Source organism: Schistocerca serialis, chromosome 8 (genome assembly GCF_023864345.2).
Source record: "Schistocerca serialis cubense isolate TAMUIC-IGC-003099 chromosome 8, iqSchSeri2.2, whole genome shotgun sequence".
Classification (NCBI taxonomy): domain Eukaryota; kingdom Metazoa; phylum Arthropoda; class Insecta; order Orthoptera; family Acrididae; genus Schistocerca; species Schistocerca serialis.
Genome location: NC_064645.1, coordinates 35391271 through 35407920, shown reverse-complemented (window position 1 = coordinate 35407920; position 16650 = coordinate 35391271). Strand labels below are relative to the sequence as shown.

Sequence of the window (16650 nt, the reverse complement as noted above, 5' to 3'; positions counted from 1 at the left end):
CTAGCTGGTAGTATACAGTATTTCTCGATGTGAAGGGGAGGAGAAGGTGGTGCATAATTAACAGTCCAGTTATTGCTACATCGAAGAGACTTGTCACATTTTATGAGGGTCGTTCAATAAGTAATGCCCCACATTTTTTTCTCAGAACATATTTATTGTTAGGAGTCAGAATTTGGTGACAATATACATGAACATGTCTTATGCAGCTCCTGTTTTTCTACGTAGTCGCCATCGCGTTCTACGGCCGTATGACAAAGTTGTGGAAGAGCATGTATTCCCTGCTGGTAAAAGCTCTTGTCCTGTATGCGTAGCCATGTTTTCACTGCATGACTGACACTCTCGTCATCTTCAAAGTGGCATGTCCGTCGGGCTCAAAACGCTCCAACAATTCAGGTGACATCACCTTTCTTTGAATCTTGCGGCCCACTGTGAGCATTCGTGGAACCCATCGTGAGCACCTCTTTGAATATCCGAGAGTCTCGATCATTCCAGACGCACTTCCAATGCTGACGAACAACTGTAGAGCCAATTATAGAGTTGTGATGCGCCGGTCGGCACGATTGATGACATCCGTACGTTTCAGCGTGTCTGGAGCAGTGGCTGCCACATGACGTCCCGAGTGGCTGTGACATCACGTCCCGGGCGCAGCTGATCATGCAGCTCTGTCTCTGCATTTCCTGATGCTGTAACTTTCTTTATCCATCGTCCATCTGTACTGCTATCAACTGCAGCATCACCATACACTGCACACAAACGTTACTGATGTTCACCACGTTTTCTTTCCCTGCACACATGAATTCAATAACAGCACGCTGCTTGTAACGTGAGTCGTATGTAGACGCCATTCTGACGCTGTGCTACGTCTCTGCCATCTGCCAGAAGGGTTCGCAACTTCACCGGCGCACAGAACAAACATCAAATGTGAAGCACCAATAAGGACGTTTGCCTATGTGTATTAATGGCTTTTTAAAAATCTGGGGCATTACTTGTTGAACGACCCTCGTATATGAGATTAAACTTAACAGCTGAACTTATTGCAGTGTAAGAGAGATGCTTAACAGTTCGTCATTTCCAGTTGTTGTCATTATGTTAAAGGGAAACTTAGAAGTTTATTATTGGAACACGCAGAATGTGTGTGGAATGCAGTTGCTCAAAAATGAAAGTAAGCGTGTACTGACGAACTGCGCGAGATATCTGTGGGAGGAAAGGAGGGAAACCACCGTACCCGCAAGTGCCGCCCTTACGGACGGGGTAGGAAGCCGGGTGTGAGGCGGAGCTGTGGACGAACGCAATGCCCGGCACAGCACGATGCACTGTGCGGATTGTGCGGCGTGTGGTGCTCCTCGCTTGTACGGACACAAAACCCGGACAATAAGGCGTGCGGGGTGGAAGCCAGACGGGATACCCGCAGCAGGAGGGTGGGGGGTGGGGTTCGGTCCCGACCGCGTGGGCCGCTCAGCTGCGTGGGCGGCGGGTGGGGCCCGCGGCAGTCACCGCACGCTGCTGGGGCGGCGTTCAGGAGCGCCACGCTCAGCTGCCTGCGTGTAAGTGGAGGAAACAGCGCGCAAGCGTGGCGTCTGTAGTTTGGTCACTTCTGAAATCTCGTGTGTGCCCTGTGCGCGGCGTCTACGTTGCCTGCAGCAGTGTTTCGTACAAAAATCAATCGAACACGTGTTATCGTCGCTGCCACAGCAGTACGTACTGCCGCTGCGGTAATGAACATGTTGCTGTTGTGGTCCTCAGTCAGAGGACTGGTTTCATGTAGCTCTCCATGCTACTCTATCCTGTGCAAGCCTCTTCATCTCCCATGTAACTATAGCAGCCTATACCCTTCTGAATCTGCTTACTGTTTTCATTTATTGTTCTCCCTCTACGATTTTTACTCCCCCCTACTAAATTGGTGATTCTTCGATGCCTCAGAATGTGTCCTACCAACCGATCCCTTCTTCTAGTTCAGATGACACTGTAGTAGCGAACAAAAGTGAAAGAAAAAGTGGTACTTGGGTAAAAGAGTACAGGTGAGAATGGGCAGTGAAACATTAGATATAGTACTGGACATCGTCAAGGACAAAGTAAGCCGGAGGGACGCGGTGAGTGACGAGGGAGAGCGTCTCTGCATTGTCGAACAGCTACTCTCGGACTGTTAGCAGCAGGTCACTCCGTGCTGACGTCTTTGATGATATCGATCTGAATCGATACCTTGATCGTAGTCGGCGTCCCCAAGCGTTCTTTGGTTTCTCGACTGGCACTTCGGCCGTTACGTTACCATGACAACGGCGTCCTTTATCAGTAAACACCTCTATGATATCATGGCGGCCATCTCGACCTTCACGTTGTCTAGGCGACGCCGTCGGTTTAAATTCCTACCACAGGGCACTGCCTAGTAAATATACACAGCGTGTATATATTTTAATGGTTGCATCTTTTAATGAATCTTTATCTCTCATTATCTCTCTATGTCATACGAGGGTAATCCCAAAAGTAAGGTCTCCTCTTCGTTATAAGTACATACACCTGTTTATTTCCACAATGATATGCATCAGTTTACAGCTTGAACATTTAACTATTTTTCGACATAATCACCATTTCTGTCGATGCATTTTTGTAGACGCTGTGGCAGTTTTTGTATGCCCATGTCATACCAGCTCGCCGCCATGCTGTTCACAAAGTTATGAACCTCTTCTTTCAGCTCGTCGTCGGAGCTCAATCACTGGGACCACAATTAACTCTGACAGGTACTGTGAAACCCTGAAAAAACTCAAACGGGCAATTCAGAACCCGAGAAGAGGAATGTTGAGCAAGGGCGTACACATTCTCCATGACAACGCACACCCACACATCGCTCGGCAAACCGTTGCTCTCCTGCAACAGTTTCAGTGGAACATAATCACCCACCTACCCTATAGTCCTGACTTGGCGCCCAGTGACTATCACCTGTTCCCTAGGTTAAAAGAAAGCGATTCATTTATCACTAAATCAACAATAGGCGCTATGGCCCCGAAATCATTACCATCATCTATAAAACTATTAGTTTCACGCACCTTGGCCCTCTCAGAATTAACATTATAATCCACTGTATCCCCTTCCATGACACACAACTCAACAAATTTCGTACTGTTCTTTCACACACACTTTGGTCATCACAACATCCATCTATACCTTCAGGCAGTGCCTTAGTCCCTGACCTGTTAATAATGCTCACCAAACCAATACTATCTTTCTCAGAATTCACATCCCCAAACTCTTCACAAAAAGCATTCTCAGCATTGATTTCTTCCATTTGGGCCTTTAAACCCCTAACATTCTTCCTCTTAAAAGCTCTCCTTTTGCCATGCTCCATGCGCCAGCTCCCCAATACATTTTCATCATTTAAAATGGCCCCCATACCACAAATTCTTTCCTGTCTCCTACTTCTATCATTATTGTCATACCCCCTTTTAGAGTAACCACACTCAGTCTGATTATAGTTATTATTGTTCTATCTCTTGGCCCTATTGTTTGCAACTTGTCTTGTCCCAAAGTGGACCCCATTTGAGAGAACTCCTAGTTTAACGGATGCTGTCCCTGTTGTGTGCTGTTGTTCTGTCCCCCTCTTCCAGGTCCATTTCCCAGCATTGGTCTTGGTTCATTTCTCACATCATTGCCCCTAAAATCCCTTTGAGGTACTCAAGGTACCCTCCGCCACACACCGTCTGGTGGCTTGCGGAGTATGGATGTAGATGTAGACTGTGGCTCTCTTCATTATATCTTCCCCCATTTCCTCTCCAATCGTCATTTATATTTCTGTCCCCATGATGTCTCTGATTATTTCCCCAATGCCTATTTCTGTGACCGTTTTGATGATTGTTACCCCAATTCATATTTCTTCCCTCCCCCAGATACCTATGGTTATTCCCAGGATTGTTTCCCTTTGAGCCAGGCCTATAGCACATAGTCTGCTCCATCCTCTCAACAAAGTCTAAAAACTTCTCCACAGAATCAGTGGGGCAATGTATGAGTTCCCATTGTAACTCCTCAGGTAGTCTCCTCCTTAAAGTAGATATTTCTGTTAACACACCTAAAGGCTGATCCAGATGTACTAATTTATTCAACTCTTCCTGGCAAAATTCCCTCATAGTTTGTCTGCCTCCCCTGTACATAGGTCCATTCAAAAACTCATTTTGCAACCTTCACTGCTTATTTTTACTTTAGTATTTGTCTAGAAACATTCGTTCGAACATTTCAAATGAAATGAACTGATCCTTAAATTTGTTGGCTCATGTCTGAACTGAACATCCCAGCAATCTCTTTACAAATTTTACTTTTGCCTCATCTGACATCCCAGGCAGAAAATAGTCCTCGCAATTGGCCAAAAAATTCACGGCATGATATCCGTTTTCGCCTGAAAATGGCTTTCCACTAGGTGCCTGCATTCCAGGACACCCAGCATGACCCGAAACATTATGCACTTCTGTCTGGGTAATTTTGTCATTTACTTTTGAGGCGGCGGCAGTTGCCATTTCCTTTCTGAGATCATCAACTGTGCTGTCTGATTTATTTATCAGCACAGCTTTTGTCTCATCATTGCTAGCCACTATTTTTGTATTCACTTCAACCAAAGATTGCCTTGTCGCCTCTTCCCTATCATCCCACATCTGCCTTCCCGAAGCAGTTTCACCCCTCAGCTCTGCCTCAACCTCTTTAACCTTGGAATGCCAGCTCTCTTCTATTTTCTCTAATCTGTTATCTAATTCAGCGACAATTTCTTGTTTCATTGACTCGAATTGACCATTTATCTGGCCCAATTAGTTTTTAGAGAACTTAATTCCGAAGTTAATTTAGTTCCAAAATTAGTGTGTAAAGCACTTAAGCTAGTAAGTAAAAAAAAAAAAATACGCAAGTTTTGCCACTGGCCACCGATCGAGTATTTGATAACCCCTGCAAACTTGACGATAGCCGTTGAAACCTGCGCTGATATTCCGTGTCACTTCAGAATCGCTCGGCTATTTTCAGAACAGACTGTGGAAGGAGTGCAATAATCGATTCTTTGCGATTGTTTCAGTTTTCCGCTGTCGGTTTACAACGTGTCTGCTGTCGGTATCTGATATTCTTTGGTCGTGAAAAGTTAACATTCAGCTGTGCGAAGTGTACTTCTGGTGTTGTTATTGCACAGGCTAGCTTTAAGATCAGTCAATACAATGCTCCAAATCCAATGTAACATGAAAAAAAAATTGAACAGATTTTCATAGACTAATTCAGAATCGGAACGAGTTTCTTTCTTCTGTCCAGGGCTCAGAGAAATATGACTGGTTTAAAGCATAAAGTGAAAGATATATATCAATTGCAGCGGCACGATTGTGTACATGTTAATAATTTGTGTTGAGTTCTTTAATTAAAAGGTTATTTAATGACAATTGCAATTAATTTTCTTCATCATTAACCACTCCTTTATAGACACCGTTAATGCTCGGATTAATTTTCCTCGTTAATTACAACTTCTTCGCTGACAGAATTGCTGTTTGAATTACGGTATTTATGAAGATTTGTCTGACGTGCAGAAAGGTGAAAGGACATTGTGTGATTTCAGGTTTCAACCACATCTTCATAATTACCACTGTAAAGTAATGACGAAGATTCAAATGAAATGCAAACCAATGGTCACCTGCACAGCATATCGGTCAGTGTTTCAACCACATCTTTATATTTGGGAAACGGGACACCCCATGTTGGGAATAGATCAGGATCTTGTTATTTTACATACACAGGACAAAGGAAAATAGCTGGATCTACTAGAACAGCTGGAAATTACGATACATAGCGTGGATGATCAGAAGACCCTGAATCAACAGCTAACTGGTAATAGAAATAACTTTTTCAAACATTTGACTGGTTTCTTTTAGTAACTACATTTTAGCAATTGGTAGGATACCATCATTTCATGACGTCCTTGGAACATGTATACGTTATCTGTTTGTATAGATATCTCTGTGACTTCCTTGTTTACTTGCGCGTGAGCTGACTCGCGTTTCAGTGTCGTGTTTGGCTACGTGGTGTGTGGTATCAACGAAGACGCACGGGCGGTTTACGACGATAGAGGAGAGAGCCATGTGGTTAGATGTTGAAGACCATAGGCGACACCATTTTAGAGTTTTTTATATTTTGACGACTATGTGGAGATGCACCTTGGAAGACACGGCTGCAACAAGGGAAGTAGCCAAGATATTTTAATTTTATTGTCAATTTTATTGTGCCTGGTGCATGTTCCATTTTAGCGAGTTTTAACAGGTTCTTTTACTTTTTTTTATTCTGATGATGGAAGCTTGACTTCCGAAACTCGTCAATCTTAGTGTTTTACACTATAAACAAGTGATTGAGCCGATATATTTTTTAACATTCACATCTTTATAATCACCGAATTTCGTCCTCGATCTTCGTCCTCGGATTGTGGCAACCCTGAAATTGCACACTGGTGGAATGTGTAATACGGTAGTCGGTGGTGGACGGTGTGCCCGCAGCTGACGCCGGTGGGCAGCACGGTGTTCCGCGGCCTGAAGGCGGTGGACGCGGACGCGGGCGTGAACGCGCTGGTCGAGTACTCGGTGGTGGCGGGGCAGCCGGCCGAGGGCAGCGGCGCCGCCGACGGGGCGGCCTTCTTCGCCATCCGGCTGCCGCACCAGGGCCAGGTGACGGTGGCGCGCGCCCTCGACTACGAGCGCACGCAGCGGTACCTCGTCACCGTCGTCGCCTCGGTGAGTGTGCTCGCGCCGCCGCCTTACCCTGCTGCCCGCCTGCCTGCCACGCCTCTCTGGCTGCGCACTGTGCTCACGACGCGGCTTGTGCTCGCTTTCACCCTCCAGTCTCGCCTCCAGTGTTACCACGTGTGTAGCCCGCGAGTCAACTGTGGACGGTACTTCTGGCACCACTATTACCCTCCCACGCCTCCCCCCCTCTTTCGCCGTTCGATTCGTGAACAGTGTGTGCCGAGGAGGACTAACAGTGAAGCCGGGTATTGTTTTCAACTTCTGAGTTTCTCTTTTTTTCACCGTGCGAGAGTAAGGAAGGCGAAGTAGTACACTGTGTTTCCAGTCTGTACCTGGAATATACGCTCTCGGAATTTCGACAAACTTCTCCGTCACCCACGACCGCAGTAGTATCTGCCACTGGCCTCGAACATCTCCACAAAGCGTGCGTCCTTATTACTAAAACCCTTCACATTTTATCCATTTTCTGTACCACACTATCCAGAAGTATTCAAACGTCGGTCAGTCAGCTATATCTGCCTGTTCTCCCTAAGACGACGATGTCGTTACATCTGGTATCAGGTTACATATCCGGTGTCAGGTTAGCCACTTGAGCTCGTCGGTTTCTCCACTCCCTCTCTTCCAGGGAACCACCACGAACTGATCGAGATCACCCAGCCAGTTGAGCGACTCGTATTCGGGGTCGTGACGTAACTCTACAGTTCTCGCATGTGCACCAACCCCTGCCCCCTCCCACCTGGACCAATGAGGACCGGACACCTCGTCCACACCTTCATCTTTTAAAATTCGGACACTTCAGTGGGGCACCGTAGGGACAAGTTGTAAGACGTCTGTTTTTGTCAATTTCAAATTATGTCACGCGAGTCTGATTGTGAATAACAAATTATTATTTCGTCATTACAGGCACAAGAAGAGGTCACAGCCAGGAAGATACGTATTTACCCTCATTTTTCCATATTTTCCACAATTTTCCACATATTACCCAAATAACTGAGTTACTTGTTAATCTGAACATTGCTGTCACAGTGCTGCGTCGATCTTACGGTGCTCTCAGCCAATCACGAAGTAGCATCGCCCTTATTTACGTATCATTGCTAAGCCACGACCCCATTACTAGCTTATGTGTGATGTCATGTGTTAGAAATGAACAGATTGTGAAAATAATGACGTCATGTCAGTGACACAATAGAAAATTATACACGGTGATTCACGAAGATGTGCAAATATTTTACTATGTTTGGTTTTCCGCGCATGCGCGACACTGTTCAATACGGGCTTCCGTGCCCTGCCAGGTATTGTGCCGTCGCGCTAACTGTTTAGTGCGAACAATTCCCCGATGTCCTTGGTGGAGAAACCGCATCACTTCCTTTTGCAACCCTTTGGGAATAAACATACGCCATTTTCCAGTCATTTCGAACTACAGTCACACCTTCTTGAACTGAAAGACTATTCCGATGTGCAAAATATCGGCGGACAACTGACTTCTGGATACTGTTCAATGAAAGAGGCCAAGACGTGCGAATGTAATGCAACAAAATCTTGAGGTCTGAGTCTGCTTCCGTGGCCTGAGCTATTTTTCTGTAGTGCAAGGGAAAAGATTCCAGCAATTCAGAGACCTGCGCATCGATTTGGCAACATATTGCGACAGATGCATCAGCATCAGAGTCTGGGACAATCGGAAAGCGAGACCGGCAACTGCATTGCCGTGCTTTGCCGTAGCGCTGCACACAATTTCATACTGCAAAAGCAACGAAGCCCAGCGTTGGAATTTTTGAGCAGTGCGTGTAGCAACCGCCTTTGATGGATGAAACGAGGACTACAAAGGCTTGTGATCTGTCACTAAATAGAACCTGCGACCATACGAATAGTGATGGAATTTAGTCACACAATACACAATAGCGAGAGCCTCTTTTTCTATTTGAGAATAGCTGCACTGAGTTAGCAAATTGGAGGTCAAAATATAACAGGCAGGCCACGGATTGCAAGCAAATGAGATTGGAGACGGTGCACACCCCGTCTGTTTGTCACATGGCCTAAAGTACTGCAGTTCGAAAAAAGTCACACTTTTCGAAACGATACTTGAGTCCTACTTCCGACAACACTCAAAAAAGAGTACGTAAACTGGCAGTGTGTTCCTCTGGTGCACGACCTGAGACGGCAATATCGTCAAGGTAGTTTCAACAAAATAGTACTTTTGCAGTCAGCTGTTCCAAGTAACGTTGAAAAATGGCGGGTGAGGAAGCACTGCTGAAGGGAAAACGCAAATACCTGACCATTCCTAAGTGTGTATTTACAACAAAGACTTTCTGTCGTTGTTCATCCAATGGAATTTGCAAATAGGCATCACGCAAATCTATCTTAGAAAAGTAACGTCCTGCATCAAGCCTGCCCATGAGTTCCTCAGGGTGAGGTAATGGATAAGTGTCAACTACTGTCTGTGGGTTGATTGTAGACTTGAAGTCAACACACAATTGCGGATGCGACCAGAGGCCATTGACTAGTTTGAATGGGAGCAATTACACCATTATCTTGCAATTGTTTCAATTCACTGGCGACTTTGCCTCATAAAGCAATTGGAACGAGGCAGCCCTGGAAAAATTTTGGCTGTGCATTGTCTTTCAATGTAACATGTGCTACGAAGTTATTAGCTTTTTCCATTCCTTCTGAAAATAGTTCAGGAAATTCTTTAAGCAAGCTAGCGACATTGTCTTTTGGTGCAAAAGCAGCCACTGAAGTACATTGTCGTGGTGGCTAAGCCCAAACAAAAATAACGTATCTAGACCGAATATGTTGTCACTGTCTCTTTATTTCGAAACAGTAAAATTCACTGTCCTAGTGTGACATTAGTAAGTGGTAGACAAACTACACTGTCCGAGCACTGGAATTTCCTGTCCGTTGTAAGCAGTGAGGTGCTTGCTAGATTTAGAAAGGCGTGGTGAGCCTAACTATTCGTATGTGGCACGGTTAGGCAAAGTAACTGATGCACCTGTGCTAACTGAAAGCCAGCAATTCCTAATGAGACTGCCGCCCGCTGTGGCCGAGCGGTTCTAGGCGCTTCAGTCCGGAACCGCGCGACGGGTACGGTCGCAGGTTCGAATCCTGCCTCGAGCATGGATGTGTGTGATGTCCTTAGGTTAGTTGGTTTTAAGTAGTTCTAAGTCTAGGGGACTGATGACCTCAGATGTTAAGTCCCATAGTGCTCAGAGCCATTTGAGCCATTTCGTAATGAGACAAACAGTTTGTTAGAACGTCGTTGCACAGCACTAGGGCGAGAAGGAGACACAACCTTAATCTTATTTTTGTCAGAACCTGTTGTAGGTTAGGAAAACACAGCGTTCACTGCATGTGCACGAGCCTGTTTCTGCTGGGAGCGAGCAAAATTGGCGTTTTTGTGCAGTTGCAAACAAACTGCTTGGACATGGCCTTTTTTTCCACACGTATAACACGTTGCGTTACGTGATGGGCAGTCCTGTATTTTATGGCGAGCAAAACATCTAGGGAAAGACTTCACAAAGTCCACAGGCCATTTTACGTGTCTGCGTGGCCTTCCGCGCGACTGTGTATGAGCTTGTTGTTTTGGCTGCTTGGGGCGGTCGCGACCAAGGGGCGACTCGACCCGACAAGCTGGAGCCTAGTCAAACTTATCTGCCACAGTGGCACCCGAATCATATTGCTCTAAGATTTGCAACACTTGAGGAAGTGAAGGACCAGGGTACTGTTCCCTTATTCTACAACCTGGGACGTTGAATGCTAAAGCATCCGTAATCATTAAGTTACTGTAAAAGTTGCCACAACTACAATTTCCTAGTTGTGTCCGTTAATTCTGTATACCACTGATGGTACGTCTGTTCCAGCTTTTTCTGCAAACGAAAAAACTGATATGTGGCTGCAACTACTTGAACTTGCTGATCATAATATTGAGTTAACGCAGCGATTACTTCGTCATAACTGAGTTCGTTGGGAGACGCAATGGGAATAGTTTTTGTATGAACCTAAACACTGTGGATCCCGCGATTGAAAGAAAGTATCATAGTTTCACAGTACCTTGCAATGGACGAATTGCACAATGTGCTTGGAACTGTGTCAAATTTTCGTGCCATTCCTCTTCTGTGTCGTTAAATTTCTGGAACGGTGGTATGCTGGTCGGCGACACTTATTGGGTTTGTCGTTCAATGTGTAGGGTGGTCGACGCAGCTTGTGCAGCCAGAAGTTGTTGGTTCTGAAACTGAAAAGCTTGTGTTAGATTAATTACATTGGCCGTCAGCAGCTGAGGCGCAGGGGCAGGGGGTACAATGAGCGGGGTAGCCATGCTTTAAAAAAAAAAAAAAAAAAAAGAAAAAAAAAAGAAGAAGAGCAAAGCCTCCAAAAAGAGAAATTTGATTAGTTCTGCGGCACTGCTCTTGGAATACGTGCAAGAACACAACAACAAACTATCAAACACTTGAACAAGAGCACCCCGCCGGCCGCTGTGGCCGAGCGTTTCTAGGGGCTTCATTCCGGAACCACGCTGCTGCTACGGTCATAGGTTCGAATCCTGCTTCGGCATGGATGTGTGTGATGTCCTTGCGCTACTTAGGTTTAAGTAGTTCTAAGTCTAGGGGAGTTACGACCTCAGATGTTAGGTCCCATAGTGCTTAGAGCCATTTGAGCCAAAATCACCCCTGCTATCTGAAACACAATAGTAGCAAGCAGATTCTTCTACACTGAAGGTTTCGTGTCGCCAATGTTTTAAATCCTCGTGGCTGTCTTTTATTTCGCCTCGTTGTCTCTGCAGAGCTGTACCATGGGAAGCAAGGAGAGGAGGTTGTTTGGTGGCCAGTGTCCTCTTTCTGTAACTCCAACTTGACACATGTATTAATTGGGTTTTTTATTAACATAAAGAAAGACCTACTTAACTTATGCTTCCATGTGCTTTGGTACAAGTTCTCAGTTCTATTTCACTTTAGCCTAGCTGCTTGTGAAGTACAAAGTCCACTATGAACACTATTCTGTTCGTTGTGTGCTGTATGATTCTGAGCTAGAGACTGTGACTGCAGCTCCGACTCGGTGACACACTGGAACTCACTCGTTGTAACAGACGCAGACCCCAACTAACTGGCCCTCCGGTCTGCCGTCGCTACCTAAGTACTGGCGGCCGAGAGGGTGTTGGTGGCGCGGTTCCAGCGCGGTCCTTGGCGTCAGTCAATCTTCTTGTGACCTCTATGCCGTATCGTGTGCTGGCGCCAGCTTACATCAGCACATTGCCAACTAGTAGATGCTCTACATGTACGGTGTGCACCATCAGAAAGATTTGGGAGCAATGTGTTTTGTTCAGAGAATGAATTCTAGCAGAGTGTGCACTGACACCAAACTTCCTGGTGGATTAAAATTGTGTGCCACACCACAACTCGAACCTGGGACTATTTCTTCTCTCAGGAAATGGTCTACTGGTTGAGCTAATCAGGTACGACCCATACTTACTGCTCTACTTCTTCTGCCAGTTCTCTTTGGAAAGACACACACACACACACACACACACACACACACACACACACACACACACACACACTGAGAGAGAGGGGGTGGGGTGTTCATGTGGTACTTGTGTGAGTTAGATGCGAGTACTCGGAGAAATCCTCAAGTAGCTGTGCCGGAGTGAGGTTGCGGCTCCTCCGGTGTGCAACTACTTGCGGTAGAAGGACTAGATCCCTTCCCAACCCTCTGTAATTCACACTTTTATTCTACACTCTTCGATGTGTACTTACACTGGTGTGCAAAACTTAAGGACAAAAATATCTTTCGCATGATGTGTGACTGCCAAGAAAACATAGCACTATGAATCTTGGATGATACACAGAAAGAATTGTTCCAATACAGTACATTACATTATATGACATAAGGGAAGTGAAATAAATGCACAATGAGGTAAACAGATATCACACCTTTATTCCAAGAGAATAATCACCCTGAAGTCATTTTAAGTCGAAGAACAGAAGGAACAGTACATTTGTCACATATCCTCTCATTCTGAGAGCTCCCTTCACCTGCAGCCTTCGGTGTGGTCGCACTTTGGCATCCATAAAAATGAAATCAGTGCCGAATGCACCCCTGAAAACTCGTACTTGGGGAAGGTGCACAGTGACATTTAGCCGTGAATGCACTGTGTTCAAAGATTTCGTGGTCAGTGCTCCTATTTAAGGTGATGTCTTCCACACCATAATGCCTTTACCACCAAAATGAGGATTTTCGACAATATCCCTGAGTGCATTACGTGTTCCCACCTCTTGCCATACGACGATAAGTGGAGAATCACTATGCTGAGTGAATCTGCCTTCCTGGGAGAACAGTACACGACTCCTCTCCTCGTTGGTACGCTCATTATGCTCTTGGCATCATCGTAAATCATTCAATGTGGTACTCTCACCAATCAATGTTGTTGTGACTCTGTACTCAGTCCCCACATGCGTCCTTTTAGATGTGCATTCGGACCTGCCCTCATTTTTGTGGATGGCAATACCTGATAGCACTGAATGGCACAAGTGGACGAGCTCTTGGAACAAGTGGGTATTCAGCGAATGTACTCTCCAGCCTGTTCCGTCAACTTAAATCCCATTGAGTAGATGTGGGATGTGCTGGGGATACGTATTATAGCATGTTCACATGCGCTGTCAACCGTCCAACAGTTTTCTGTGCTGGTGGAGGCCAATCTAGCGCCGCCACCTGTGGTGATCATACAACCAATTAAAAACCGTGTCCTGCTCTTTGTAATATTCATGGGACAATCATGAATGGCAGTGACTTCAGTGTAATAAAAGTGAGTAAAAGTATCGTTTTCTTTGACCTCATTGCATATTTTTTCAGTTACATCCTGTACTATGTTGTAGCACTTCTTTCTACTTACGGTCCAGGTTTTCTCGAGTTACGTTACTTGTCCGTCACACATCATGCGTCCTCGAGTTTTACGTTACTTGTCGGTCACACATCGTGCGTCCTCGAGTTTTACGCAGCAACGTACATGTACACCTACAATCCCTATGCCAACTTATAATATGTGCTCAAGGTTTCATTTCAGTCCAATATCAATTTCTCCATTTCCTACTCCACTCGTGATTTCTGTGCTGGAATACCGATTGTGAAAACTCTCCGTATGAGATCCGATTTCACTTATTTTGTTGTCACAGTCATTCCGCGAGATTTGCACCGATCACCCAAAACACTGTGGCCGTTGCCAGTCGCGAAGCTGAATGTCGTGTGGTGGCGTTGCAAGCACCTTGCGCAGTGAGGACAGTACATAAGTGGCGCAGAGACGAGTGGAGGACTGTTCTAACGAGGATACGGGCCACTGCCGTAGGCGACTCTGGCAGTGAGCAGATTCTGATGCTCGAGAGCGAGCATTTCGGAAACAGCAGAGAGAGCGGGCCGGCTGCTGTCGTGCTGTCGTTGTGAGCATCTACGGAAATGAATGCACGCATCATCACAGTGAATGGAGATCCAAATTTTGGCTGCTGTGGAAAGCAGGATAGACGGCTCTAGCGACAGAGTGCAGTGCTGGTGCGGGTAAGTGTTTCGCAGCACTACGCCGTAAATGTGGCTCCGCAGCAGACGACCCCGCCGTGTTCCCTTGTTGATGGAATGATAGCATCAATTACGATTGCAGTGGGCATCATCGTCGAGATTGGACCGCGGATCAATGGAAATGGATCGCCTGTCGGATGAATGACATTTGTTGTTACACTACTTCACTGGTCGTATCCGGATATGCTGTTATCCAGGCCAGTGGCTGTCAGAAACATGCACTTGGCCATGGCTGCAGACCAGTGAGGGCAGAGCTATGCTGTGGGGGACGCTCAGCTGTAGGACCTGTGGTAGTACTCGAGAGCTGTCTACTATGTGATTACTGCGGATCAGCTACATCTCTCTGTGCTCGATGTTCTCCCTGACGGCGGAGAAATCTTCCAGTGGCATGACTGTCTGCATCCTGAGACCAGTATCGCGCTATAGTGGTTTGATGAGCTCGCTAGTTGAGGCACATTGATTTCTGGGCTACCAGTTACTCTGATCAGAGGCCTGTTGAAGAGATATGGGACACAACAGGGCATCGTAAGTAGCAGGGCAAAGTGGGTTCTGAGACAAATTGTTAGTGTGGGTTGCATACATTTGTGGGAAAACTTGATTGATTTATCACCACCTCGCCCACCTCTTAATCTGTTGTTCTGTTAATTTATTTATGACCTCCTGGCGATAATCCTTCCTTCTTGGAAACCCCCCACCACTCCTCTGGGAAACCCACTCGCAAATACAAGTGCACCTTTGATATAAAATTAATTGACTAATTAATTAAATCGTTAAATTAATTAACCCCTCCACTCCCACATCTGGAAATTAGAGGCAAAAAGAGTAAGTGAGTGCTAGAAAGGAAGGATCTCATGACAGGAAATTCAAATCAACACGAATTACATGGCAAATGATGTGCTGCTTATTTATAAAATTCAATTGCCAGGGGTTGGATCTCTCTTCTATTTGGCGGGAGAAGCACATCATTCTCTTATATTGTCTTGTCTTGTGACAGCCAGAGCGAGAGCACCAGCAGCAGCGAGTACTGTTTGTATAAAGCGTTTATTTTGCATTTTGTTTACGACCTTCCATTAAGGAAGGGATTCTATTTGTGTTTATCTGCTCTGCATAGTAACTAACAGTTCTTGATAAAACTTTACGTAGTTTTCGTGTTAGATTTCTTAGTGTTTTCTTGATCGTTTAGAACAGAAAGCGCCCTAAAACCGTCTTTTGTTTGTTTCGCGGCCGTTAGCCACTAGTCACCTGAATCAGCAGTTGTCTTGTGACAGCCAGAGCGAGAGCACCAGCAGCAGCGAGTACTGTTTGTATAAAGCGTTTTTGTACTTATTTGCTGCGCTTAGCTTTTAAATAGTTTTTCTGGGAAAACCTAGCGTATTTTTCGCGTCTCGTATTTCAGTGAGTGTTTCTTGATTATCAGAGTAGCTCATCAGAAGATTATCTTGGGAATTTGTCACCGTATAGAGTAGGGTAAACATAGTCATGTGTAGGGACTGTGGTTGTTGTGAGCGGACGCAAGGAGAATTGGCCACTCTTCGGGGGCAGGTGGAGGCTTTGTCTGTTAGGCTCATCGAGCTCGAGGCGCAGGCGTCGGCTCGTAGTGGCGTTGGGGCAACTGTGGTGAGACCTATGCCTACTTCGGTGGCCTTGGAATCACATGGAACCCCTGATGTCGCTGCGTCTTCCGGCAGTGAGCATCTTACCGGTCAGCCATCACTCCAGGGTGAATGGCGGACAGTGGTGGGCTCGCGCGTGCCTGGCCGAAAGGCGAAGGTGGGATCTGGCCGCGTGGCAGCTGCCTTACCCCTTTCCAACAGGTACGGGGTGCTTCCTAGTGGTGATGACATCGTTTCCGAGCCACCACAGGATGCCTCGCCTGTTGGGCCAGTGGCCGATTCTCCGGCAAGGTCCCGACAGTCACAGAGGGCGGGCCTATTAGTTATAGGGAGCTCCAACGTTAGGCGGGTTATGGAGCCCCTCAGGAAAATAGCGGGTAGGTCGGGGAAGAATGCCAGTGTGCACTCGGTGTGCTTGCCGGGGGGTCTCGTCCGTAATGTGGAGGAGTCCCTTCCGGCAGCTATTGAACGCACTGGGTGTGACCGGCTGCAGATAGTAGCACATGTCGGAACGAATGACGCCTGCCGCTTGGGTTCTGAGGCCATCCTTGGTTCCTTCCGGCGGCTGGCTGATTTGGTGAAGACAACCAGCATCGCACGCGGAGTGCAAGCTGAGCTTAATATCTGCAGCATAGTGCCCAGAGTCGATCGCGGTCCTCTGGTCTGGAGCCGTGTGGAGGGTCTAAACCAGAGGCTCAGACGACTCTGCGACTATAATGGTTGCAAATTCATCGACCTCCGTT

General features: G+C 46.3%; 1 protein-coding gene across 1 annotated transcript in view; it reads left to right on the top strand.

The window, feature by feature from the left end:
* The window catches only part of LOC126416112 (cadherin-99C), a 627926-nt gene that overhangs the window by 442306 nt on the left and 168970 nt on the right, over positions 1–16650 (top strand). Inside the window, exon 6 of the mRNA XM_050083623.1 lies at positions 6495–6728. Coding sequence (XP_049939580.1) covers positions 6495–6728 — 234 coding nt within the window. The remainder of the gene's footprint in view (positions 1–6494; positions 6729–16650) is intronic.